The 27,850-nt window shown below is 40.9% G+C and overlaps 2 protein-coding genes across 5 annotated transcripts in view; one reads left to right on the top strand and one right to left on the bottom strand.

The window, feature by feature from the left end:
* Positions 1–23,535, top strand: part of CCDC85C (coiled-coil domain containing 85C) — a 161,087-nt gene extending 137,552 nt beyond the window's left edge. For both annotated transcript variants that reach the window (XM_084631338.1, XM_084631337.1), the window contains 3 exons: positions 12,276–12,371; positions 17,726–17,824; positions 19,824–23,535. In XM_084631338.1, the coding sequence (XP_084487464.1) occupies positions 12,276–12,371; positions 17,726–17,824; positions 19,824–19,913 (285 nt within the window). In that variant the 3' untranslated portion in view covers positions 19,914–23,535. The remainder of the gene's footprint in view (positions 1–12,275; positions 12,372–17,725; positions 17,825–19,823) is intronic.
* Positions 23,536–23,688: 153 nt separating this feature from the next.
* Positions 23,689–27,850, bottom strand: part of CCNK (cyclin K) — a 31,229-nt gene continuing 27,067 nt past the window's right edge. For all 3 annotated transcript variants that reach the window (XM_084631334.1, XM_084631335.1, XM_084631336.1), the window contains one exon: positions 23,689–25,063. In XM_084631334.1, the coding sequence (XP_084487460.1) occupies positions 24,456–25,063 (608 nt within the window). In that variant the 3' untranslated portion in view covers positions 23,689–24,455. The remainder of the gene's footprint in view (positions 25,064–27,850) is intronic.

Here is a 27,850-nt window from a genome sequence, read left to right as displayed (position 1 = left end):
AGTTAGTCTCCCATGATCACCCAGTTTCCATTAGTATTTACTTCATTGAAAACATTAAACATTATAGCACACCCCAAGCACTATCACAGGGGGGGCCTCTAGTAGTTTTCTTCCCCAATGTGATTTTTGCTCAGACGGACTCTGTCTTAACTTTATCTAACCCATCACTGTTATTTCCAACCTTTGCATTTAAAACCACCTCTAGTCACTATGATATTATGTTTTGGGACCTTGGCTAACACATCCTGTAACAAATCATAAAAAGCATTATTTTCCTTCATCTGGCTTTTTTGTTGGTTGGTGCATAGCACTGTATGACTGTTAGTTTGAAGAATCTTGTCTGAAACCAAGCTTTAATGATTCTTTCATCGCCTGATTCCCACTCAGCCAGTGCCTGCCCTGCCTCATTTGAGATTAGGATTGCCAGCTTCAGTCTACCATCCACAATCCAGGAATGGCAATGATTTTATATGTTTCTCTACATAGTGTAATTTGTTTGAACCTCTCAATTTATACTCCCTGATTCCAATTAATTACTTGGGCAGTTTTAATAGCTTTGTACATTGTTCCCACATTCCAAAATCTGATTTTCATTATTGATCTGGTCTTGAGCAAGAGACTTCTCAGGACATGGGCTTTCTTTACAGTTTTGACCAACGTCTGTCATATTCTTCTCATGAAGTCGATCACATGTTTAAGCCTGCTGCACACAGATATGGCTCCTTTCTGTAGTAAGTTTGTTTTTGTCTGATGAAGTTACCAGCTCCATGCAAACCTTAGGTCCGCGGCTACTTATTCATTATTCGGAGCGGTTCACATGTTTACACTTCCCCCATCCTCCACCTGAGGAACGCGCTTGGTAGCTTTGGATGCTCCAAAGACCAAATGAGACATTGCATATTTATTAATGTATAATTTTATTCAGTGCATGATTATTTTGTAACAAATCACATTTGCACGGATTGAACTGAAGAGGAGCCTGGGAGGAAGTTCCTTGCCTCTGGGGTTCATCTCCCTTGATTTTGCTACCATGTACTAGCCAGAGATGTCACATTCCTTATAAAGATATTTCTGAAAAGTGCATTTTCTTTTGCCATATGGCAGGCACATTATTATTACAAAAAGGGTATGTGTGTGTGTGTACACGCCCTTAAAATACCACAGTGATGGGTGCTATAGACAATCCTGGGTATTTCCATTAGTCACTTAATTGGTTATGTGTAGTAATATAAATTCATTAATTTCTATGAGCAGTCTCTGATCCAGTGTCCTTAAAATTAACCTTTCTTACAGTTGTAAAAACAGTTGATAAATGGCCCTGGATTCTCATATGTATTGTAGCATCGGAGGTATTTGAAGGAAAGAGATCAGGTCACATTGTCTTAAGCATCCTACAGATCTTCAGTGCAGCGTCCCAAAATGGTGCCTTATGGTTCCTAGAGCTGGTGTGCAGTGGCACAATCCCCAAAAGAATGCTTCATTCCCCTTTCTGTTCCTCCTTTCTGTCCCAAACAATACCAACCTGCTGCCCAGCTAGCATGGGAAGAGGGTAAATCTGTGTGTGTGTGCGTGTGCATATAAATACACAAATTAGATGTGTTGTTCAATTCTTAATGATGCAGGGGAATTTCTGCAAGGTCAGCTATTAAATAACATCTTATTTTAAGGGGATCATACCACTAAAGATCCTCCCATACATGCATTCAATAACCGGCTGACTTAATGGGAGCCTTCTGAGTGGATCTGAGGACAGGGAAGTAGCCCATTGGGTCCACTGATTGCCTCCGCTCTATGGCAGCACTTGCCGAATGAACCCCCAGTACCTTTTTATACATGAGGAGCAATGAACGAAGAGCATGACAGAAGGAAGTGCATTCCAGCTGATGACGTTGATAACACCATGATGCTATTGAACAGAGAGAAAACCAAGGCAGCCTTTTCACTGCCACAACAATAGCAGGTGAAGGAGAGAAAATTAAGTAAAAGGATATTCAGGAGAGTGACAGAATTTGCAGTGCAGGGAATGCTATTTTAAAACTTCAGAGTGTGTGTTACAAGCAACTGAGGATAAGCTAATATATTTTAAAGGTAGTAGGCCTTTATCAACAGTTATTTTGAAGTCTATGAACAGCAGGTGCTGTGTCTCCCCTCAGTGTCCCAAAAGAGCTGTCCCAAGACAGAATTTGCTCAATTTTACCAACAACTTGGAAATCACATTTCCATCTGACATCTTTTGTATCTACTGTTGTCATAATTAACCTTTCAGAACTGAAAGAGATGAGAGAAATCCATCTGTTGTGGCTTTGAGCTTTCTGACAGCACTTTGCAGATAGTTCACTTCCTGCCTTGTGTATTAGTATGATGATATTGCTTATTTTCAGCTCCGGGGGGAACTCTTGCATTCAGTCTTCCCCAGGTCTCTCAAGAGGCTGTTTACTAGTAGCTGCAAAACCAAAACGAAAATATACAGTGGTACGTGCAGAGAGGAAAGGGGAGAGTTGAGGAGAGATGGCCCTGAGACTATCTACTGCAGTATTTGCCATCCCCAAGCATTCCAAAATTAGCCTCCACCCCCCCAAACATGAGATTGACTGAAAACTTAAAAATAACATTTTTATTTGCCTTCTGTTTTTTTGAGTATTTAGTGTTTCACATTTTCCACCTTCTCTCTGCTTTATTTATTTTAAATGAAAGCTTTTAACCACCTGACTCCAGGAGCTGGGGCTTTAAGAAAAATAACAAATATGCATGTGTGACAAAAATTCATGAGAGCTGACAACACCATCAGAGGTGTGGGTGCCAGGCACAGCCAAAACACCTTTCTAAACATCAAAAGGAGAGCAGAAAAATCCGTAATCTTTTTAAAGGAACTTCTTTTATTTTAAATCTGGAAGTATTGTTTTAAGATTGCTTGATTTGTTTATTTTTAATTAAAAAATTAGTCTTTTTCAAAGTAGTCAAGTTGACAGTCTCCACTTCAGTCAGTCACTTAACAGTATGTTAACACGCTGTGCATGGAAAAATGGTATAATATTCCTGCCGATAGTATTCAGAATTTTTTTCGCAACCTATATCGCTTAGTTGTTGTTTGACTGAAACAGCTCTGAATTTAGAATGCTAATACCAGTTTGTAAGATTTTTTGAAAGACCACAATGCCTCTTTGGTGCTGTGAGAGTCTATGGCAGTGTCATGTTTTTAGACAGTGTAGATTGAACTCAGGTCTGTTATACCAGTCTAAATCCAGACCACAGTGGAGTTACTTGGGTTTACATTGTTGTAACCAAGAGGAGAATGCATTGTGGCATTCCATGAGAGTGGAACTCTGTGATACATTAATGCTGTTCAGGTAGGAAAATTCCAAACATTCCTGTTGCATGGGAGAGCTAGTTGCAAAAGGATGTCCATGCTTTCCCTCACCCCCCTCCTATGTGCGGTCCTATAAGAGCTCCCTTCTCCTTGGCACACCAATTCAGACGTGTGATGGGGAGCAGTGTGGGACATGGCTGCAGGGAGAGGGGTCTCCTTCCATTGGATAGACTGGATATTTAGGACTGTATGGCAATGAAGCAGTTAAATTGTTTTTTATTACTCAAACGGGATATATACACCCTTTTTGCTGCTTAAGTAGATTTCACTAAACTCTGCCCTGAAGATATGGTTTGTCTGACTAGTCGGTGTCTGAGCTGTGCAGATGGGCTCTGCCTGCCTCCTGGACAGACCCAATGGTTAATTCATGGATTTCAATATTTACATGGCCAGCTGCTCAGTATGATTAATGGGAGGCAAATTAAATAATGCCAAAGGAGATTAGCATCTGCAATAAAGTCCCTCTGTATCTGAGATGGAAGATGGGTCTTGTTTTCACTTGCTAATACCAAGGACCAGTGGCTCACTTCCTTCAGTAACAGCAGTGAAGAGATTAGCAGCATACAGTAATAGTCTTCTATTCAAGACATAAACTTTCTTTCCATACTTTCCATTCCGTACTTCCCTCTGTGGGATACGTGTTCTCGTGTTTGTATCCTGTGGCAGGCATGCAGCTTTGCACAGCTGGAAAGGAGCATAACGTGACTTAGGTTAGTACGAAAGTGTGGCCATCTAAATGTGCAGGAGATGCAGGTTTTGTAGTTTTTTTTTTTTTTTTAAATCCTGCAATCTGTCTGAATGGTGGGTACATGTTAATGAAGTGCCACCATTACTTAGGGTGGCCAGCTCTGACTAAAGCTATTCTGGGAGATTTTTTCCCCAGAACATGACGTAATGTCATTTTTCTTAAAATATCCTATTAAAATCTCCTGGATTGGTTTCAATAGTCATCGGGAGATAGATGCCGATTCTGGGAGACTCCAGGCCAATCCTGGAGGGTTGGCAACAGTACGGTTACTAAAAAGAAAAGGAGGACTTGTGGCACCTTAGAGACTAAGACATTTATTTGAGCATAAGTTTAGATGAACCGGGAAGATAACTATTCAGAGCAATTCCAAATAAACAGGCATATTCCAAGATGCTCTACTCAGAGAAAGGAGAGGAGATAATGGGACTGGGGACTGGGGACTGATGCATTGAACAGCAGGATGGCAAAAAAAAAAAAAAAAGGGCTAAAGTTGGTAAAAAAAAAAAAAAAAAAAAGCCCCTGTAATTGGTTGTTGACCCATCTCCCCTCCTAAGAGATGGGTGTCTTCGGATGATGCTATCACGAGACAAATTGGTCCTCTTTATGTGCACTCCATAGCAGAGGCAGGAGTGTGCTACGGGCATGACTATCTACAGTAAGAGAGAAAGGGGCTTGGAAGGGAGGGGAAAATGTCAGCTCAGAGTCATGTCATGCTCGGAATACACATTGCGCTTGCTCTTCGTTTCAAGCTCAACCCTTCTGTGCTCGCATAGCAAAGAAAGGCATGTGCGCGTCCCAGCTCCGAATGGGGCTTCCACAGATTCATCAAGTAGATGCTAACGATGATATTTATATTGAAGGACCTAGAGAATTTTTGAGATCAACTATAGCAACCTTAAAAAGAACAGGAGGACTTGTGGCACCTTAGAGACTAAAAAATGTATTTGAGCATAAGCTTTTTTGTGATGCATCCGATGAAGTGAGCTGCAGCTCACCAAGTCCTCCTGTTCTTTTTGCGGATACAGAGTAACACGGCTGCTACTCTGAAATATAGCAACCTTGTTTCTGATCTTCAAGGAGTCTCAGTCTGTAGGCCTTTTGTATATCAATGTAAGGACTAAATCTTGTGAGCAGCCTAATAATACAGAAATAAATGGACATAGGCTCAAATAGATGTCCCCCATCTCTCCTCATTTTGGATCCTGCCTGAGCCCCATTGAGCAGGGCTTTCAGTTCAGCAAGGTGGCTTTTCTGCATCTAGCATAGCTCCTGGTCTGGTATGCTCCCAAAATGGGTCCCTTTCCCCCCCAGCAAGGTAGGTAAGACTGAAAGGAGAGGAACATTTTCAGCGAGATCTCTTGGAGCTGCCACTTGGTGGGGGGTGATGATGTGTTAAAGTTGAACTGTGAAATTTCACTTTCCATTTCTGAATGAATCAACTGAAGCTAAGAAGGTGGTGGTGGTGGTTTTTGGGGTTATTTTCCCTTTGTCGTGCCTTGGGTTTATGGCATGCATTTGCAGAGTTTCATTAATTGCTGCGTAATGTGGTAAATGCAGATTTAATTTAGTTGCTAGCGCTGAGACAACACAATCTCCTGGGGTGTTTGTGTTTCTGGGGCCAACTTTTTAGTGGGCTTCCCTGATTGCTCCAGCAGTACTTGCAGGCACATCCATTTGCACTTGCAAAATGAGTGATTGCACATGTATGCAAATCAGGTCTCACTGAGTGAGTCTTCAATTATATATGACAGGTTTCAGAGTAGCAGCCGTGTTAGTCTGTATTCGCAAAAAGAAAAGGAGTACTTGTGGCACCTTAGATGCAACCGATGAAGTGAGCTGTAGTTCACAAAAGCTTATGCTCAAATAAATTGGTTAGTCTCTAAGGTGCCACAAGTACTCCTTTTCTTTTTTCAGTTATATATGTAACTTTTACACCAGGCATGTGGTCATGATCACCATCACATACACTCACATTTCATAAGCAGCTGTATCAACTGACTTTACATTGCACTTGTGAATATAGCTAAGCTCCGCATATACCAGTGATTGTTTCCATAATAGCTAATGTACCTCAGAGAAATGGGAAAGAGGAAAAGGACAAGTGGTATAATGTGTGATGGTGCAGTGTTGGAAAAATATTTCCTGCAGGTTTTGATTCCTGTCAAGTCTTTAGGATTTTTTTAACCATACATAGGGCATGCAACAAAAAGGCAGCCAGCTGATTATTAATCCCTCTCCTCATGCAAAATAGAAGAACCATGCACAACAGAGAAGACTGATTTGCATCAAGGCACTAGACTTGGACTCCAGTGTTCGGGGTTCAGTTTCTGACTCTGCCACAGAATTTCTGTGTGAACTTGGGCGAGTCACTGCATCTCTGTGTGCCTCAGTTCCTAATCTGTAAATATTATTTCCTTACCTTCTAGGATAAATTCACAAATGTACATGAAACTCCCGGATGCCATAGAAACACCTAGAAATAAATCCAAACAGAGCAAATTAAACCAAGCCACAACCAAAACCAATGACAAACACAAATCTATCCACTTGAGTTTTATGTGGGTTGTATGGGGATACCTGCCTATTTCACTTGTAGTTTTCTTTGATCAGTCACATGGCAATCAACACTTCACAGCATCCCATGTGATCACAATTATCCTTGTTTTACTGCTATTTGAGCTATTATTTGACCATTTGGGCTTTTTTAAATCTGGGTTTAAGTGCAAAATTCTTCTTGTTTTTTAAATCAATGATCTGTAGTAATAGAAAGCAATAAAAAGACGTGAAATTCAGAAGCTTTGAGATGTGGCCACAAGCTCCATTTCATTATTAACCATCTAAAAAGTTCTCAGCTCCTGGGATCTCTGTGGACCATGACTGTCCAGTCAAGCAAAACCCTTTTTAAAGCTTTCATTCTGATTCTGAAAGTTAGCTGATCTGTTCAGGAGCCAGTAGCACAATTCCTGGCAGTTCAGGACTAGACATCTTGGAGCTGAGGTAGACCTGAGTGGGGGGAGGGGAGAAGGGGCTGTTAAATGGATATAGCATTCACACTCAGAGTAATGAGCTAAGAAGAACGAGATCTCCTGTCTTTGTCAAATCCAATGAGAAATGTTGGAAAAGTTGCTCATCACAATTCTTCTGTTCCTTTTGACTGCCAGGAAGTATATAAAAAAATCTAGACTGCAAGTGATGTTTACACTTGGATTCTGGGAAGGAATGGTAGAAGCGACCCTACGGCTATTATTTAATGTGTTCACAAAAGCAACAACCTGAAGCCACTGATGCAACAGAAATGTGCAATTGTTGTTCTGCTAAATTGGCACATGGACTTGCCTACTATACCATAGAACTTAATGGCCAGATTCTGCTCTCATTTATATTGATGTAAATCAGGAGTAATGCTATTAAAGCCCACCTGCGCCAAAGAGAATGAGAAGCTTAGCATCTAGTAATGACTTAGGCTCTTACACTTGTTCTGTGCTCAGTAGAGAGGTGAAGCAGAAAGGGTGTATTTTTCATCAATTTAAATATAAAAAAAGTCACATCCTATTTGTTTTATGAACTATTCTTTATTCACCTCTGAAAACAGCCCACAGGTCCCATGACTGAGGGTAGGGAATGTCTCCAGCTTTGGTTACAGACTGATACGAAAATCTAGCAAATGGCTAAGTCAGCAAGACCTCTGACTAATGCAGTGTGCATATCCAAGAGAACCAACAAGGAAGAAGAAATTCAGACTGATATGAGCCTCACAACTCAGAATGTAGCGTTCCTCGTCTGTGTAGACTGTGTCTGCTTGTTAAGATGATAAATAGATTAACCTGTTTGTGGCTGGGTGGCAATGGGCTGCTTCAGTAGTGTAACCCTGGCTATAAAAGGGTAAGGAGGAAATAAAGGAAAGGGGTGTAAGAGAGAAACAAGAGCAGTATGAGCTTAGACTACTGCAGAGATGGGAGCTGCAGAAATAGTAGGGCTTAGGCTATAACAGCCCTCCAAACATCTGACCTTTTGCCCTCCATCCAGTCTCATATTTCCGACTCTCTCCCTCTCCCCAGTATCTCATCTTGCTGCTGGATGACATGCAGCTGCTCATCTTTCCTTCTTGGCCCCTCCTTCCCTGCTTTCCTGCTGTTGGCAATTCCACAATTCTTCCTGCAGAGTGGGGCTGCAATCTTGGGGTTATCTCTGCCTCCTTCCACTTCTTTCTCCCCCCAACCCCAGATTGTTGCTGTCAGTAAATCTTGCCAGTTTTCCCTCTACAACATCCCCCAGATCTGGCCATTCCTTCTGCCAAGACCCTGGTCACCTCTGACCCTGATTACTATAGGGTCTTCTTGGGCTTCCTTGGCACTCACTCCAGCCCAGAAAGCCACTGTGGTTCTATCTAAGTACTTTTATGGCCCCCAGTACCATAGTATCTGAGCACCTCATTATCTTTAAATGTGTTTTATTCTCACAACACCCCTGTAAGGTAGGCCAGTGCTATTATCCCCATTTAACAGGTGGGGAACTAGGGCACAGAGAGATTAAGTGACTTGCCCAAGGTCACACCAGAAATCTGTGGCAGGGTGGGGAATTGAACCCTGGTGTCCCAAGACCCAAGTTAGATTCCTAACCACATCATTCTTCCTCCCAAAACTCTTCACTCTGACTAAATCTAGCTGTTCTTCACAGCCCTGCACTGGCTTCCCCTCCCCATGAAATTCATGCTCCTCCTCACCTTCAGGAACTTACACAACTAGCTCTCCATCCCCCTCTCCATTCTTGTCTCCTCCCACTTTTCTCCTTGATGACCTCACTCTGCCAAGCTGACGCCCCTTTCGTGTTTTCCCTCCACTCCCACCTTTATGCCTTCTTTGGTGCTGCCTCCGGTGCCCGAAACTCCCTTTTCAACGTTCTGTTCACAGCACACAAACAGAGAAGTTAGATACAAACATATAAATTGCTTATTCTGGAGTGTTGCAACATAACACTACTTTATTTCGTCAAATCCAGAACCCTAACCACAAGAACCAAAGAGAGAGAGAGGCAAAGCAGGCTGCTTCCGAAGGCAGCAACGCACAAGTCACCTCACCTTGCTCTAGTCTGGCTCTTTACAGACTGATTCAGATCACATGCTTCTCTAGCTTAAAAGTAGGACATGGGGAAAGTGTAAGGAAACCCCTTACACTTGATAACTTGTAATATTTAATGCAGTTTTCAATACACCACATCCATCCCAGCTCTCCATATTTACATCTTCTCCTCCTCAAAACCCATCCTGAAGACTCGCTTTGTGAAACTCTTTGCTACTCATTCATGCTGCTTTTAGTGTCCTGCTTTCCTTTTCCTACATTTGTACCTTCTTCACTTAGTTTATGAGCTCTTTGGGTTGAGGATTTCGTCTGTAAAGGGGTTTCCCCACTGACACTGCCATACAAATAATAATAATAATTAACACCAAGCCTAACCTGAGCATCAGTGATCATATTTGTCTTGGAAAGGAAGCCATCCCAGAGTGAGGCTATGTTTAGGCAGAAGCGGGCCCCTTTCCTTTGTTACATTTCCATCATTTAACATTGTATTTTTAAGGACAAATTATCTGCTGGTGTAAATGGGTACAGCTCCACTGCCATTGACACCAACAGAGAATCCGGCTTAATGTGTATGTATTTTTGAAATGATCCAAAATATACAATTTGTCTTTAAATCAAATGCAACTGAGGGTATTATAGAAAAAATAATAGTGGGTTTTTTTTCACGTGAGTGCGGTAAGCCATTGGGCATGATCAGATGTTTTGGAAACCATCTCTCACTGTTCTTTAAAAAAAGAAAAGGAGTACTTGTGGCACCTTAGAGACTAATAAATTTGTTAGTCTCTAAGATGCTACAAGTACTCCTTTTCTTTTTGCAGATACAGACTAACACGGCTGCTACTCTGAAACCTGTTACTGTTCTTTATGGCTCATGTTTCCCTCGTGCTCGTCTCCCATATTAGTTTTAAGAGCGTTTACAGTCATAGCTCAAGGTAGTATTACCATCAATGCCTGACGCAGGAAGAGAGAAAGATGCTATTGTGGAAAGGTGTGACCATTTTGCTGCCTCTTGTGGGAGACCTTTAGTCTACTGGAGTGTAGTCAGAAAGCCTTGTTTATATTTCCAGGGTGATAATGAAGATTCTTCTTGTAATGATCAGCTGGGTTGTATGTTAATATCTTGCAGGGTGTTTACTGTGTTCTAGCCAGGGGGAGCTTTGGGGGGATTTGTGGCCACAGAGCCCCAATTCTTCTGCTTTTACTTGTCATGCGATTAAGATCTAGATTGTATTAAAAAGAAAATAGTGGTGTTTTTGAAGCCAGAGGTTGGGAGAATGATACATATATTGATGCATTTGACATTTATTGAAGACTGATTCTGCAGGCTTCCAAGAGCAATTAGCAGATCTCCATCCAAGATCCCTACTGAATAGTCTTTGTTGGCAGCTCTGGTTTAAGTGGATCGGTCACTTACATTTTCCCCCCTTTATCATTTATTGTTAAAAGAGTTGGCTTGACAGCCTTGAAGATGAAAGTTCTCTGTTTAGCTATACAACATGCACAACCCCGTGGGAGAAATGAATTTTTCCCTTATCCCCACACTGAGCTCCAACCCTGCGCTGGAGAGATCCGTTGCAGAATGCAATGGTAGCCTCATCTCCATGCTCTTGTAACCTATTAATTCTCCCTTGAGATTTCCCACAAAGGTGCTAATTCTAATGCTGGTTTCTCTGATGAGTTCACCTCTTCAATAGAAAGTGATGTGTGGGCCACCAACTCATTTCACAACCATCAGGGGAAGACGGTTTTAGGTCAATACCTTGGTTAAATTCAGATCAGTGGTCTAGACATGAAAGAATCCCTGGCCATCCTGTCTTATTATCCAGAGCCCAACAAACTGGGCCAAATCCAGTTCCTTTATCAGCTGTATATGAACATTTTTAAAAAATAAAAGCGAAACACTTGAAAAAGTAAAACATGGCAATCTGGGGCTCACAGCTGAAATGCATGAGAAATGAAAACAACCCACTGGCCTCTGCTTGGTATAAAAGATTATGGGACGAGACACTGTTTTTTTAATCTTAGAAAAGATGGTAATGAAGACCCACATGCATTGTATGGGCAAAGCATTCTTGTGATGGGGCTACACATCACTCTGTCATCCTAATTTATTTTCACCATCCAACAGGATAATCGTTCTTTGTGTTTCCTATGGGATGCGAAGACTCAATATGAGTTTGTCAATGGATTCATTGTTGGTTTCTCTGAGTATTACAGTGCAAATGCACAAATAGGAAGGACAGGAGGAGTGCATCTCGCTGAATAAGGATATTGTATCTCGTGTTATTCAACAGAGAGACCTTGAAAAGCAAAGCCTATATCGAAAGTGCTTATCAAGCTGTTTGCATACTTGAATTCTTATGAAAATAGCCATTTTTGTATCTTTCCCAGTGGAATCCTAAACACAGTTGAACTAGAGAGCATGTTTTGGAAATAATCCCCACCAACATCGAGTCTGGACATCCGTTTATCTTTAGGTTACCTTCCAATCCTTCTTGTAGCTGAAGATGGGTACATGATGCCCATTTGAAAATGTTGCCCCAAACCATTAAAAACAGATGCCCACGATTATTTTCATGCCAGATATTCTCTAGCTTCTTAGTAAAAGCCAGGCGGTGCCGGAAAGTTGTCATGTTTACAGTGTTTTCTCTATGGCAGGGTGGGAGAACTCTTTTGATCTTGTCTAATGCACAGAAGTTGCACCAATTAAACTAAAATTGTTTCTTGAACTGATTTAGCTAAACTGGTACAAGTCCCTGTGGGGAAACACATTGGTTGACATTTGGCTTATATGAAGTAAGCTACAAAAGAGTCAGCTGATGTGTGTCCGCATAGGGGTTTGCACTAGTTTAATGAAATCAGTTTAAGAACTGCTTTTAGTTAAAATCATGTAGCTTTTATGTGCAGATAAAGCCTTTGTCTTTGCCTGAGGCTGGTGGAGAGTTAGATTTGAGGTAGTACTGATGCAGTTTTGTTCTTACTAGGTATTTTCTTCCTCTCATTTAAAGAACTCAGTTAAAATACTTTAAAGAACTCAGTTAAAATACTTTAAAAGTGTGTTTTTTACTTATTGTTTCAACAGGGCCCAGCTCGTATGACTCCTGATCTTGCTTCCTCTCCTGTGGCAGGATATGTGCCTGTGGGTCAGAAACCAGAGGCAGTGGTGCATGCTATGAAGGTAGGTCTGCATTCAACCAACATGTTGTATTGTTCCTGCATACAACAACTGTAGAAACATCATCTGGCATTTTCTCTAATGATGGAATCATAGTAATCAGAGATGGAAGAGAACTATTCAGCCAGATTATTACTGACCAGCAGCCATGCAGTTAGCTTGTCACACACTTACCAGCACCTCAAGCAGTTAGCTTGTCACATACTTACCAGCTAAGCAAGGTCAAGTGTGGCCAGCTTTTGGTTGGGAGACCTGCAAGGAAAAGTCACAATACTCCAAGCTGGTTACCTTTTGAGTTCCTCAGTCCTGACGGAACCAATGCCTCAAAGTAGCTTTAGGAAGCACTGGGTGCCATTTCAGAATGAGATACATGCCAACTGTCTTATACACTTTTGGTCATTGAAAATCCTGTGGCAGTTCTCGTAAGAGTAGGGAGCATTTTTTGTAATTATGTAACAAACTGTGGCTTCATACACATATAGACACCTAATTTGTCCCTGGGAGTCAAAACTAGGACCCTACCACTTGAGGTAAAGGAGAATTTTTGACTTGGTAGCAAGTGGTAAAGTCACTAGGGCCAGCCTCTAGAAGGAGAAATTCACTTGACATGTAGTAGGCTGGTGTGGTACATGTTTCCCCTTGTCCTGAGTATCTAAGATCCATAGAAATTCCAGTCTTGCAGTGTCATAGAATCAGAGAATATCAGGGTTGGAAGGGACCTCAGGAGGTCATCTAGTCCAACCCCTGCTCAAAGCAGGACCAATCCCCAACTAAATCATCCCAGCCAGGGCTTTGTCAAGCCTGACCTTAAAAACTTCTAAGGAAGGAGATTCCACCACCTCCCTAGGTAACGCATTCCAGTGTTTCACCACCCTCCTAGTGAAAAAGTTTTTCCTAATATCCAACCTAAGCCTCCCCCACTGCAACTTGAGACCATTACTCCTCGTTTTGTCATCTGCTACCACTGAGAACAGTCTAGATCCACCCTCTTTGGAACCCCCTATTTCAGGTAGTTGAAAGCAGCTATCAAATCCCCCCTCATTCTTCTCTTTGGCAGACTAAACAATCCCAGTTCCCTCAGCCTCTCCTCATAAGTCATGTGTTCCAGTCCCCTAATCATTTTTGTTGCCCTCCGCTGGACTCTTTCCAATTTTTCCACATCCTTCTTGTAATGTGGGGCTCAAAACTGGACAGATGAGGTCTCACCAATGTCGAATAGAGGGAAACGATCATGTCCCTCGATCTGCTGGCAATGCCCCTACTTATATATACATCATTGTATAATGAACCCTGGCTACATACACACAGATCACATAGCTGTCTGTGGGGATCAGGACCAGGGCCTCCAGCACTAAAAACTAAAAGGCCTTTAACATTTGAGCAGGCTGTGTAGTTGCTGGTACCACCCAACAGAGGGAGACATGACCACTCACTCTACAATCCAATTCTGCCTATGTGTATTTCTCCTGTAGTTTCTGGATAAGGTGACATTCTTTGTTTCCTGACCTAAATGGTTCTGTGCTGTTGACAGATCATAGACTCATGGAAGATTAGGGCTCCTCAAGGGGTCATGTAGTCCAACCCCCTGCTCAAAGCAGGGCCAACACCAACTAAATCATCCCAGCCAGGGCTTTTTAAAGCCGGCCTTAAAAACCTCTAAGGATGGAAATTCCACACCTCCCTAGGTGACCCATTCCAGTGCTTCACCACCCTCCTAGTGAAATAGTGTTTCCTAATATCCAACGTAGACCTCCCTCACTGCAACTTGAGACCATTGCTCCTTGTCCTGTCCTCTTCTACCACTGAGAACAGCTGAGCTCCACCCTATTTGGAACCCCCGCTTCAGGTAGTTGAAGGCTGCTATCAAATCCCCCCTCACTCTTCTCTTCTGCAGACTAAATAACCTTAGTTCCCTCAGCCTCTCCTCATAAGTCATGTGCCCCAGCCCCCTAATCATTTTCGTTGCCCTCTGCTGGACTCTCCAATTTGTCCACATCCCTTCTGTAGTGGGGGCCCCAAAACTGGACGCAGTACTCCAGATGTGGCCTCACCAGTGCCGAACAGAGGGGAATAATCACTTCCCTCGATCTGCTGGCAGTGCTCCTACTAATGCAGCCCAAAATGCCGTTAGCCTTCTTGGCAACAAGGGCACACTGTTGACTCATATCCAGTTTCTCGTCCACTGTAATCCCCAGGTCCTTTTCTGCAGAACTGCCGCTTAGCCAGTCGGTCTCTAGCCTGTAGCAGTGCATGGGATTCTTCTGTCCTAAGTGCAGGACTCTGCACTTGTCTTTCATAGAATCTTCGTTGAACCTCATCAGATTTCTTTTGGCTCAATCCTCCAATTTGTCTAGGTCACTCTGGACCCTATTCCTACCTTCCAGCATATCTACCTCTCCCCCTCAGCTTAGTGTCATCTGTGAATTTGCTAAGGGTGCAATCCATCCCATCATCTAGATCATTAATGAAGATGTTGAACAAAACCGGTCCCAGGACCAACCCCTGGGGTACTCTGCTTGATACCAGTTGCCAACTAGACATCAAGCTGTTGATCACTACCTATTGAGCCCGACGATCTAGTCAGCTTTCTTTCCACCTTATAGTCCATTCATCCAATCCATACTTCTTTAACTTGCTGGCAAGAATACTGTGGGAGACCGCATTAAAAGCTTGGCTAAAGTCTACTCATCCAGGGACTGGTCTTCCTGGATGCATGGATGCACTGGACTTTGCTAAAGTCAAGGTATATCACGGCCACTGCTTTCCCCATATCCACAGAGCCAGTTATCTCATCACAGAAGGCAATCAGGTTGGTCAGGCATTTCTTGCCCAGAGTGAATTCATGTTGACTGTTCCTGATCACTTTCTTCTCATTCAAGTGCTTCAAAATGGATTCCTTGAGGACAGTTGCCAGGCTCCACCCTAAACTATAGCTGCATTTCAGCTGGGGATGAAATTATTCCTGTATATAAGTGTGTGCATGTGACAGAGAGAGATACAAACATCATGGGTCAGATTTCTAGGTAGCGTGCACTGATTTATAGCAGCTGAGGATGTAGTCCAGTGTTTGTGTGCATATATATTTTTAAGCTTCTTTGGGGTCAGATCCACAGCTGGTGTAAATTAGTGTAGCTCTGTTCACTGAGGTGAAATGCATGTGCCATATTATGTTACAGAACCATGTGATAAATGAATTTAACATGCACCTTTGACCTCCTTACCTGCCCACTGTTCATCAATACAGCTCTGCTAGGACTTTCTCTAATATTCCAGACCACTCACCCGCTTCAGTGTGGCATGGGGTCAGGGAGACAGTTTCTTGGGTAAATGGGTCTGGAGCCATTTGGGGTTTTAAAGATTAAAACTCTCAACTTCTGCCTCTTATTATCCAACAGCATTTCAAAGACACTTCCATTGAAAACAAAGAAATAAGCTCTACATCCCCTTGACACCACATGAACTTGGGAATGTAATTTAAATTTAAATTGAAGTAATAAAAAATATAGTAAATATTCTCCCTTTGAGACTCATGTATTTGAAAGATCGTTGACTGATAGAATCAGATATGGAAGTTTTAATTAATCTACCCCAAAGTTGCCCTGGACATTTACCCTGTGGATACAGCCAGTATTTGCTTCTTGCAAGATATTTCTGGTGATCTGCACTGGAATTTGATTGCACAGGTTGTGTTGCTTTCACAGCTGAGAGTTGCAGGTGTACTGATTCCAAACAAGCTTGTTCAAAGTGTGAGTCCAGCTGGATCTATAATTAAACAATTCCTTTTTAATAGAAAAATAGACATTGTATTTGTCCGGGCTGGAATGTCTTTCACATGCTCCATTAAAAAGGTTAATCTAGGTAAAGTTAATGTTTGTGCACAGATTCCACTGGTTGCAGATATATTGGTTAAACTAGTGGTTGGTACATTTTAAAAAGAAGTAGGTTAAGGGCCCTAAGAGAATGACCTAGTTTTATAACTGAAACATTTAGCGTACAGCAGGATTTCTGTGCTTGACCAAATCAATGAATAATCTAGGCTAGTATCCTGTTTCTATGAGTGGTCAGTGCTGGATGCTTCAGGAGTGAAATCCATCCTTGTAATGAATCTAATCCTGTAGTTCATTTGCATGCTTACACTAACGCACACACAAATATACCTGCTTTAAGGGTGTATGTGTTGTATGTGTATTCCTTTAGCACAAGAGAGAGGCAACATGGTGAGTGGCTTAAAAATCTTATTTCCAGGAGTCTGAGGTGACCACATTATGCGTGAGTAACAAAGCCATGAATGAGTTATGTAGGTCATCCCAAACACATGTCAGTAAAATGACTATTTAGTGTCCTACCATGCTGTGCTTTTATTCATGCAACAGATTTGACAGAAAAGGCTATTTAAAAAATGTTTTAGAAGGTTTTTAATATGTTGGTGCTATTTTTGTGTGGGGTCTCCACCTATAAAGGCAGGTGGCTTTAATATCATGAACCCTACTTTTCTGGACACCAGAGAAAAGGAAAAACTCTTTTTAGCAAGCTCTAAGCATTATCTAAAATCAGTTTTTTGTACATAAAAATAATGCAATTTTAAAAAGACATTGTCAACTTGACGAGATGCAGTGAGTCAAGAAAATGAGTTACAAGTAACTTCAGATACCCACTTCTCCCTGAGCCCCCTGCCAATTTTTGTACTTTTACAATCACATTTTCCTGTTTGAAAATGCTTTTCTCTCTCTTGTTGCTGTATAAAAGACCCACTGGCACAGTAGGAGAAAATGAATGGCTAAGGCCCACAGTCCTGCAAACGTTTACACGTGTGAGTAACTGCATAAGTATCACGGCCCAATTGACTGTTACAGGAGAGAGAATTAAACTGATTACATTCACATAGGAGGAGACAGTTCCTGCCTTGAGGAGTTTACATTGGAAGGCCTTAACTTCTTTAGTTAGGGGTGTGATTTGTTTACAGGTATAGTTAAAGCAGTACAACCCTTCATATGGATGTAGGTATAACGGAGTCTTATACCAGTACAGTTTATTCATGTACATTCACGGGACTAAGCTATACTGATACGAGCATCTTTACCTGGTAGAACTGCATTCACGCTGCTTTAACTATACTGGTTTCAAACCAACATAGGTGAAGTGGGTATAGACAAGTGCTAAGGCTCTGCTCCTGTCCCTGATAGTCCGTGGGTTGAGTGCTGCACCCATTGAAGGGAATGCATCTCTTTGTGGGAGCAGCAGTTTATAGCATTGGGGATGTGGCAGACCACATTGTGTTAAATCCCAGCTAGTGTTCTTGCAGAAGATGTCATTGATCTTTGAGATGTATAATACTTTGGCAATCTGTTTGTTTGTAGGTCCTTGAAGTCCATGAAAATTTGGACAGGCAAATGCAAGATAACTATGAAGAAGACCTGAGTGAAAAGGAGAAAGCAATTGTTCGTGAAATGTGCAATGTAATAAGTCTTTATTTGTAGTATTTTATATAATGTTATTTTGGTCCTAATGTTTTGTAACATCTGTTGTGTGTGTGTGTGTGAGCGTGTTTTGAAACCCACAGAGAAATTCAGTCATAAGGAAAACTTAATCAAAGCTCAATTAAATTCTGTATGGGCAGGAGCCAAATGTCAAATACCTGAACACTTAATTTGATGCATTTGCACAGAAGAAACCTAGGGCTGAGCTTCCTTAAAGGATACGGACACCACCTGTCCCACTCATTTCCTGGTAGAGAGTGGCTTATCCTATTAGGGCTGATGGACAGTTATGCAACTGTCTTTATCTGGCTAGGAGGTTTCAATTTTCAGCCCTGTGTACTGATCTTGGTTTGTAAGCCCCTGAGAATTATACGGTCGATTAAAAGCATAGGTTGGTCCTTTTGCCTTAATTTATACGTTTTAGGGTATTTAAGTCGTAGAAGTGGAGTGACCGTAATCTGATGTCAGAATTAGAATCCTCTCGTTTGAATCCATGAGGGGTGATTACACGTGATTTTTGGCACCCGCTAACATGTTTGGCCTAGCAACCACATTGTATATGGAGGTTGCCACATATTGTAAACTGAGCATTTATGCCAGGACTTTGCTCTGGCTGAGGTGTGGCTGCTTGCTGGTGCTCTGCTACCTTTTATTCCAGGCAGAATAAAATGACTTGGGTACACACTGCGGATGAAAAGTGAGCTTTGTATTGCTGTTAAAACATTGCTCAAGCTGAGAGTCATGTGTTTTGGAGGATTTGACAGTGCAGTGTTTCCCAGAGCAGGGACTCCTGTGGATATTCTCTTTGAAATCCATATTGCAGGTCAGAATATCAGTGAGGCCTTTTTGGTGCATGAGAATTTCAGAGGAAGCAAAACTCTCTGAAAACTTTTTGAATAGGTTGATGACAGAGTGTTTCAAAACCACTGGAGTGGCACAACGGTGCAGAAATGTGATATGACTTTATTTATGGAAAATATGAATGTATTTTTGGTGATGACATTTTTACAAAGATGTTGTTGGGCCGGAATACCAGAAACTGTTTAGTGTGGATTTTCTTCCTTTCCCCACCCAAAGCATGAACAAATTTAAAGAGCTAGCCCCAAATTTGCCCCTACATAATCCCACCCTGTCAAAAAACAGGGTTTAAAAAAAACTTTTTAATTCCTGAATATACAAATGCTATAGTTAATCCTCTGCAGAACACGAAGTGCTTCACTTTAAGGCTCCAAGATTGTAGGTAAATCCCTGCATTGAATAACAGTGAGCTCTTGGTTTGTGGGCTTTGTTTGGGTTTTATTAATGCCACTTTCTTCTAGCAGAAGGGAAGATAGAATGTTACGACTCCAGGACGGCACCTCCGCAAACTTGTGGGTTGGATGCTGGGTATTTGTAGAGATAAACTGGAAGTGGCTCTTAGATCTACAGCAACATCCTTCTTAGAAATGTTGCTAATTCTTGTCACTTCCTCTCTTGCTTTCCTCGTGAGAGCCCCACTTTCCGCATTGGTCCTCCTCTCTGTGTTAGGTTTTAGAGTAACAGCCGTGTTAGTCTGTAAGCTTATGCTCTAATAAATTGGTTAGTCTCTAAGGTGCCACAAGTACTCCTTTTCTCTCTGTGTTAGCCATTCATAAAAACTGCTTTAAAGGGAGTAGTATCTGAACTGGATGGGATCTTTTTCGGATGATATCTATTGAAAGGAAATGTCACTTTTTTAAGAATGTCAGTGTTTGGTCTAACATTGAATTTAGCTTCTGAACCTAATGTATTAGTTTTATATCATTACCTATGGCATAATAGTTCTAATTTCAAGAGAGAGAAGATGAACACTTCAAATCCTTTAAATTGTAATTTGGTGCATAAGTGCCATCTAATGGTCAGATGTAGAACTGCAACTCTGGTTTGGAAACTGCCCATTTTGACTTCTAGACAAATAATGTAGCTCATCAACTGCAATCTTTTCCCCCTTTTCCCACAGGTTGTCTGGCGAAAGTTGGGTGATGCAGCAAGTTCCAAACCATCCATCAGGCAACACCTTTCAGGAAACCAGTTCAAGGGGCCATTGTAGGAACGTCACACTGAAAACTAGAAGCAACTCTATAAAGAATCAGAGAGGAAGAGAGCTCTGTTTCTAGCAGCCAGTTGGGGTTTTTTTTCTTTTTGGTAACTGTCTATAGTGTAAATATGGCAGCTAAAGGCTTAGCCTCCAGGCTACGATCTGGAACCAATATTAAATGGGTTAACCATCCTATAATCACAGACTTGTGTCACTTGTATTGTAGTGCAAACCTGCTTTGTTGTATGGTCTCTATGTAGAATTACCTAACAAGAGAATTTCTAGGAGGAAAAATGGAACCCTGACCTGTGAAGAAGTTATTTTGTATTGCTTCTGCCCACCTGCTTGTTAATTGATTCATAACTAGGCTGGTGGCTCTACGTAGCATGTTTTTGGATTCTCCCAAGGAAACAAAAATCTGAATCAGGTGGCTTATTGGCTGTCCCTTTACTGAGCTGCTAAAATTGCTTGGAGGTCCTTATTTTTGGAGGATGATATGCAACTATTTTCAAGAGCGATCATATAAAATACTTTGTGGAATGCTAAAACACTGAAAGCACCTTGTATGTTGTACCGTATTGACCATGACACAGGTCCATCGCAGGCATGCAGAATAGCTTGAGCCTCCATTTCAGCTGCTCGTGACCTGATTTTAATGGAACAAATGATACTTAGAAGATTTCTGCAGTCACAATGTGAATAATTTTAAGTCATTTAGCCACAATCCAGTATGACTATGGTAACGCTGTTCCTGTAAAACTCTTACTGCTAAATACTTAGGGAAGAACAGCTTTCCTACCAATGTGGCTTACAGTTTTAACAAGAGAAGTTTCTCTCTTGGATCCTAGTATTTCAGTATTGACATTCACTCACATAATAAGGATTTGTTTTGTAATGTCCTTGTGGAAATACTGAACTAAATTGGTTACTTCATGATGTAACCGAAGCAACAGCCATTCAAAGCTGTGTAAATGCTATATCAACAGAAGCTGTCAAATGAGGCTGCTGCTGCCATTTAAGCTTTATTTTTGTTAAACCAAAATGGAGTGTTTTTTTCCTTCTAACTGCTGTATGTAAAAACAGTGGGACTTATATTTTGGTATTGTGAGTAGCTGCTTGTGGAGCTGTAGTAAGAGGTTGACCCCTTTCGGTTCCATCTTGTCACAAGATCTGGCCCCGTGTTTCATGAGCTGTTCTTCCCCTTCCCCCCCCCCCCAGCAGTCTACGGGAAACTGGACTGTTAGTAAACCTGCCATTGTAAAATAAAATAATCCTAACAGTACATGCATGTAGATCTCTTCAAAAATGGCATTGGTTTTGGTGCTTAGTTTGACGCTTTAATGTTGCCACTTTAGAAAAATCAGTCACAGCTACCTAAATGCAGTTGAATTAGTTGAGGTTGTTACTATTAGATACATTTGTTTTGCATTAGCGGAGTTCTTGACTTTGATTAGCGTGAAACACCTACAAAGAACTGTTACGTCAATCTTGCAGGTTCTAACACAAGAGAGTAGTGCCACTGTCTTTAGGGAGCCTACTTGCCTGAGTAAGGAATTTGCAGGATTGAGCCATAAAGAAACAGAGAAACAAAATAAAAATTAAGCAGTAAGTAACTGTAGATTAGATTAAGAATGGGCCCTGATAGCTGAGGTCAGTGAGTTATTAGAAACTCCCTCAACAGCAGTTCACTTCCCACTAAAGCATACCTGAGCTCTGTCAGCCACTATTGAGCTTACTAACTGTAACTCTGTACTAGGTTTATGCAGTCTGTGTAGCCTGGCAGAAACTAGCCTAGAAAATGGCACACTATCTACCTTTTGAGTTGACCTCTAGAGCATTCTGCATTTCCTCTTCTTAGCTTTTCATTTTGACCCTTTTCAGCCTGTTACCATCTATACTATCCATCAGTTTCTTTTCTTTCTTACTCAACTATTTTCTTCATATTAAGAGGAGGGGAAAAGCATGATTTTTTTCCTTCCAGAATAAGGCAGCAAAGAAAGGTTTAATTTCCCCTCTGAGCTATAAAATGTACATATAACTGCTTAATCAATCTACTGAAAAGGCCATTGTAATTATGCCAGTGTCCAAACTCTGGATTGAGGGTTAGGAGCAGAATTGAATTACTTCAGCAAATTTTCAACTGAAGCAGCAGAAGTGTTGCCAGTAAAGCCTAGAGTGTTATTTGTACTGATAATGTGCTTGCTGGTCTCTGAGTAGATTAGCCTAACAAATAAACATTTAATGCTCCCTCCCTCTCAACAGGACCGAGGGCTAAACTAGCACATTTACTCCTTTCACTGCCTCTGACCTACTCGTCCAAATTTACTGTTAATCAGATATTTATCACAAGCCATTTTGTGGCTTGAAGCGTTGTCCGTATTCTGGTTTCAGCTGCAGATCTCAAACTCTTAAATAAAGGGGAAACAGCACTAAACCTGAGGCGTGTTGTATGGCTGTACACCCCAGAGAGCTGGCTTAGAAGACAGCCAGTCTTTTAGTTAAACCCCTGAAGGATCCTGTATACGAGTAGGCTAAAACTATATTTTGTATGATTCTACTTGGCAGCATAAGCCCCAAATGCAAGATGTGCATTGTTGATTTTATAGAAGTACATGAGAGTTAGTGCTGTATGTATTTTTTTTAAAGTTTGCTACTCTTTGTATTTAGCTCCATTTGAGCAAAAAAAAAAAAAAAAAAAAAAAAAGGGTGTCTTCCTGGGGGAAAAAAGACACTCACATTACAGAATGACTTGGGTGCTAAACTTTCAGTTGTCTGAAAAGATGTTTTATATGCACATTTAAATTCACTCTTTACTATGCTCTAGGTCTACTGTGAAAACTACCTGAAAAACTTTGTACAGTAAGTTTGAGGGAAACCCTCCCCCAAAATGGTGGCCATTAAGTTGATATACATTGGGCTACTGTCCTCAGTCTATTTAGAGGCTGCAAACTCTGCAGCCCCGAGACAAACAAAGCTTCCATTGACTTCAAGTGAAGTTTTGCTGGCCTTAGGAAAGCAGAATCAGGCCCTTAAGTTTTCTTTCAGTGACCAATGTAAACAAGATTTTGAAATGCTGTGGCATAACCAACTTCAGGTGGCTCATTGCACCTTTAATAAGGCTTCTGAGCCCAACAGTGAGACTGGCACATTTTTATCCAAATATTATTAGATATAAATCAGTGTTAAAGTGACCTTTTATCTTTTTAGAAACTGGGTGGGGAAAAAGTACTACTGATCTTTTTCAAAGTGCATGACTGTAAAGTGATAAAATTGTATATTTTTCATAAGGTGGGGAAAGTCTATTTGAACTGCTTTGGGAAATCAGTTTGAAGTTTAATTTCTGTTAAACCTGTGATCTTACAGCCCTCCTGTATATGATTTACAAAAGAAACTGGAATAAATTAGCACCCACTGTTGTGTACATAGCAAAATCTTTAGACATTAGCACGCATTTATACCTTTTATTGAACCACTTTGGCTTTCGGGGGGGGAGGGGGAAGAAAAAATAGTAATCAGATTTTTTTGATGTGTGTGTAAAACATTCATTTGGAATATTTTAGTAAAAATGAAGTATGAGATTGTGATAGTGTATACTTTCAGTTGAATAAAATAAAGTACATTCTTTGTAAATGAACTGTGATCCTTCTACATTTTCATAGACCACTGCTAAAATATTCTGACAGTAGTTAGTACAAGAGGTAAAACACCTTTCCTCTTGCAGCAGTATAAACATGAACAGTCATTTTAGAGACAGACTAGTGGGGAAAAAAGATTTTGGGAAAATCCATTGAATTCAGATCAAGTTTTATTTGGGTACAAGTGAATGAAGCAGTCCTATTTATAACCAAGGTGTAAATCACAGTATGTTGTTACATTCAGACTTTCACACTTAGAAAATATATATATTTATCTACAGGAATTTGCAAATAGGTGTAAACATACGTAATTTTTCAAGATAGCAGTACATTCCAAAACAAAAACATTAGCAAGGCAAATATCTCAAAATGATTTCTGTCAGCTGGGGGTTGTAAATATATACATATTAAATAAAGTAGCTCTGATGCTTAACATTAAGTGTCACAGGAGAGTTACTTAATGAAAATGAACTTTTTTTTTTAACTCTAGATGGAACTTCAGGATATCTGACTATTTTGATATTCAAAAGTAGGCACTGACTGCTAGAAGAAAATTTACTTCTTACTGATATAAATGAGCCAATATGGCTGGTTAAAGTCACTAGTACAAAGTAACCCAGTGCTGGAATAACTCAAAACAATTTAGTCAGACAACTTAGTTTTAAATCAAATGTACAAATTTAGATTTTTAATTAGCTCTGCTGTGTCTATATTAAAAGCCTATATATCTTGCCATTAACGTACTGCAACTAGGTCAACTAAGATTCCATTTCACTGTTCCATGTCTTTATATACTATACCAGAATCTAGATTATACAAATTACTTTCCTATTTATCTTTACAATATGGTTGCTGCTCAATTATTCTGCCTCTTAAACTATTCCTCAAAATTCAAGGCTATTTGTACACAATTCTGATGCTATCTCATCCATGTAGCACGTCCAAGTCCTGCAACAGGTGGCATAACAGGTGGTGGTATTGGAGGTGGCACTGGTGGTTGTCCACCAGGGGGAACTGTAGGAGGGGGATAATTAGCTGGTGGCATTCCCAGCCCTGGAGGTGGATGAGTTGGAGGCAGTCGTGGAGGTGGGAAGTTAGGATTGTACGTAGGTGGAGGAGGGTACCCAGGAGTAGGTGGTGGGATATTAGGGGGTGGAAATGATGTAGGCGGAGGTGGAGGAACAGGTGGAGGAGGGTTAGGAGGATACACGTGAGGATGATATGGTAAGTGAGTTGGTGGTCCATAAGCTGGTGGCAAAGCTCCATAGGTTGGTCCTTCGGTTTTCATCATTGACTGAAGACTCTGATAACCTTCCCCTGACATATAAGAATTTGTAGTGGACATCCCAGTTATGTAGCTGGAAGGTGGAGGTGGTGGAGGACGATGAGGCATAGGTGGTGGCTGATGTACGGGTGCAGGATGAGCTGGAGGAGGAATCTGGACCTTTGGTATGTCTACAGAGTCCACTGTAGTACTTTGCTCTGCTTCTCCCATTGAAGCTGCAGTTGTCAAAGGAAGCTTACGGTCTGCAACAGACAAAAAAAGCTTCATTTACTTTTCTGTAGCACAGCACTAAGGACTACCTACACTGCTGTGTTTTTCTCAAAATGTTAACATGTTGCACATAGTAGTCTGCTCTCTTCCAGTTTGTTCTACAGCTAAAACATTTGGAAAATCACATGCAGTAAGACCTTCTAAATTCGAAACTGCAGCTACTCCACAGTGAAAATTTACTTTATTAGTCTTAATATTTATTCCTTCCACACTGCTGAGCTCGTTCAAAACTGTTCTATGACAAGGACAGATAAACAGTTGTGACATGGAGTCCAGTCCAGCAGATGCTTAGAAACAAAGTCCGCCTGTGAGGATGTTACCTTCAAAATCTTTTAACTACTCTAGGAAACAAATGTGATACAGTGAAAAGAATTCTTTTGATGAGTTGGGATTTGTATTTCTGCACCAGTTTTGATTCTTGTGTTAGAACTTTCTGAGCTGATTGAGGCTAAGATTATGCGAAAGTTTACAAAAGGTCACACTATGTGCTACTGTTTTGGCCACTTCCATGTAAGTAAACATTAACCTTAGATCTGTTAAGAAAAGATGCGACACTTAAAGCTTATTCCTGTCTATGCTGACTATCTACAACCACCTAAAATAAAATGTGTTACTTTGAAATTTAACATTTCTTATCCCCAGGTCTGTTTTTATAAATGATCTTCAGGCACCTTGTAAGAATGTGCGCACAATGCCAGCTTGCAGAAACAGCAGGCTCACGGTGAGCCTTGGTCTGTTGGGTTCTAGATCACTGAACGCTAACTTCATTCGAGAATATCTGGTCAACCAGCCTGCTGACAGCAACAGCACTTTATATGTGGCTTTCCCCCTCATAGTAAGCCCCACGTCCCAAAAGCTACATGCAAAGAAAAATCAGCTAAAGAGCAGAGGCAGCGGAAAAAAACTAACCCGAATACTAGTTTCTAAGTGCAATCACTCCACATGCAAGGGCTACACAGATTTGAGACCATGAAACAGGGAAGCATTAGGAAAGGGTTACAAAATTTGGGTCATTTCGTCTGAGCATTCCTCTCAAACACTTTTGTCTAATTTCTATTATTCCCTTTCCTTACCTCCAAAAACAAATCTTAAACTGGCACAAGATCACACCCATGAAACTTCAGGTTGATTGGACAAAAGTTAGGGGAAGTTAAAATCAGATCAAAGCTGGTCTGAACTAAGGGCAGACCAATGTCTCTACATGATAGGGCCCAATGGTAGTATCTTCAGAATCTACAGTAGTCAGTTTTAAAATGCTTTACTGATGGAAATAAACTTGTCACACAAAGCTAAGGCACATGTCGTGTTTGTACACAGAATAGTTTAGTTTTATAACAAGGTACAGAACATCTTTTCACTGAAAAAGCAGTATAGGACAGGTTTGCAGAGCTGCCATTTCACCACTGCCCCACTGTTGAACTAAAATGACAGTGCAAAAGAAAGTTGAGATGGACAAGCCTGCACATGCTACTCTTTGGCTGTAGAATAATTGATCACCATCCTCTCAGTAACAGCCCTAACATATTTTAAGACTATCAGGTTCCTCTTCTCCCTCCCCGTTTCTTTTGTCAAGACTAAAACTACTCTCAGTATTTTCACCTGTCCTCATAAGGTCATGTTTTCAAAACCCTTTATTATTTTTGTTGCTCTCTTTGGGACTCTGTCCAGTCTGTCCACATCTTTCCTAAAGTGTGGTGCCCAAAACTGGATACAATACTCCAGCTGAGGCTTCACTGGTGCCGAGTAGAATGGGACAATAACCTCCATGTCTTACCTATGAAACTGCTGGCAATACACCCACAATATTCCTTTGCATTTGTGTATAGATATCTCGGATGTTGAGCAGATTCCCACTTTATTATTGTCCCCTTCTTGCTGTTCCTATGTCCCTATTATAATTTACCGTTCTTCTCTCTCCTGCCCATGACTTCTAGCCCTTTGTCAAGGTCACCGTTTTGACAACTACAACCAACAGCAGGATTGTTACCTAGGAGCCAGTGTTTCAGATTAATAAATCTGACTTTGAGGAGCTGCATTGTCAGTTCTTGAATTTGACACTTGGAGATTTCCTACATCCGTTTACAAGTGATATGAAAAATAAAAAACTTTGCATGACCAGCATATTATTTTTCCATTAGTTAAAACTTTATTTGCAAAAAGTTCTTTCAAACATCTGACTCTTCCTCATGGAGGGCTAAGTCCATGACAGATTTGAAGTTTAAAATTTGTGAGTAAGTTCCTATTCCATCACAACTGTCATAGGAAATGCTGAATTTTTTAGGAGTTCAGTAGTTGAGGTGGTAATATATAGACTAATTAAATATTGTATGGTCTTCATAAAAGGGTGACAGGTGCCATGCTAGCATCAGGCAGTAGCTTCAAATTGCCACATGTAATCTCTCTTCAGAATACACACCTGAGCATAGTTTCTAATTCATATACAGTGTCAACCAGTAAGGGATGTTCTTTTCCTTGGATGATTTCCCAAAAGAGGGCTTGATCTGCCAAAGAACCCTGTAATGCTCCAAAATGCCATATGTTTGTGAAAGAAATTGTACTACTGTCCTTCCACTGACCCTGAGATATGACATAAATATTTTATAGTGTGTACTATATAATGCAACCTAAAATGACAGCTCTTAACAGGGGACAACAAGAGACAGAAGAATACAGTGGCAGGGTGTGTGCTTAGTACTATAAAGAGGAACAGCATCAGCTTTTCTCCTCTTTCCTGTATAAAATTTCAATTAAGTGTGAGG

The sequence above is a fragment of the Lepidochelys olivacea genome (genome assembly GCF_965140295.1).
Source record: "Lepidochelys olivacea isolate rLepOli2 genome assembly, chromosome: 6".
Taxonomy (NCBI): Eukaryota; Metazoa; Chordata; order Testudines; family Cheloniidae; genus Lepidochelys; species Lepidochelys olivacea.
Note: the sequence above shows the minus strand (reverse complement) of the source record. Positions and strands in the feature narration are given on the sequence as shown.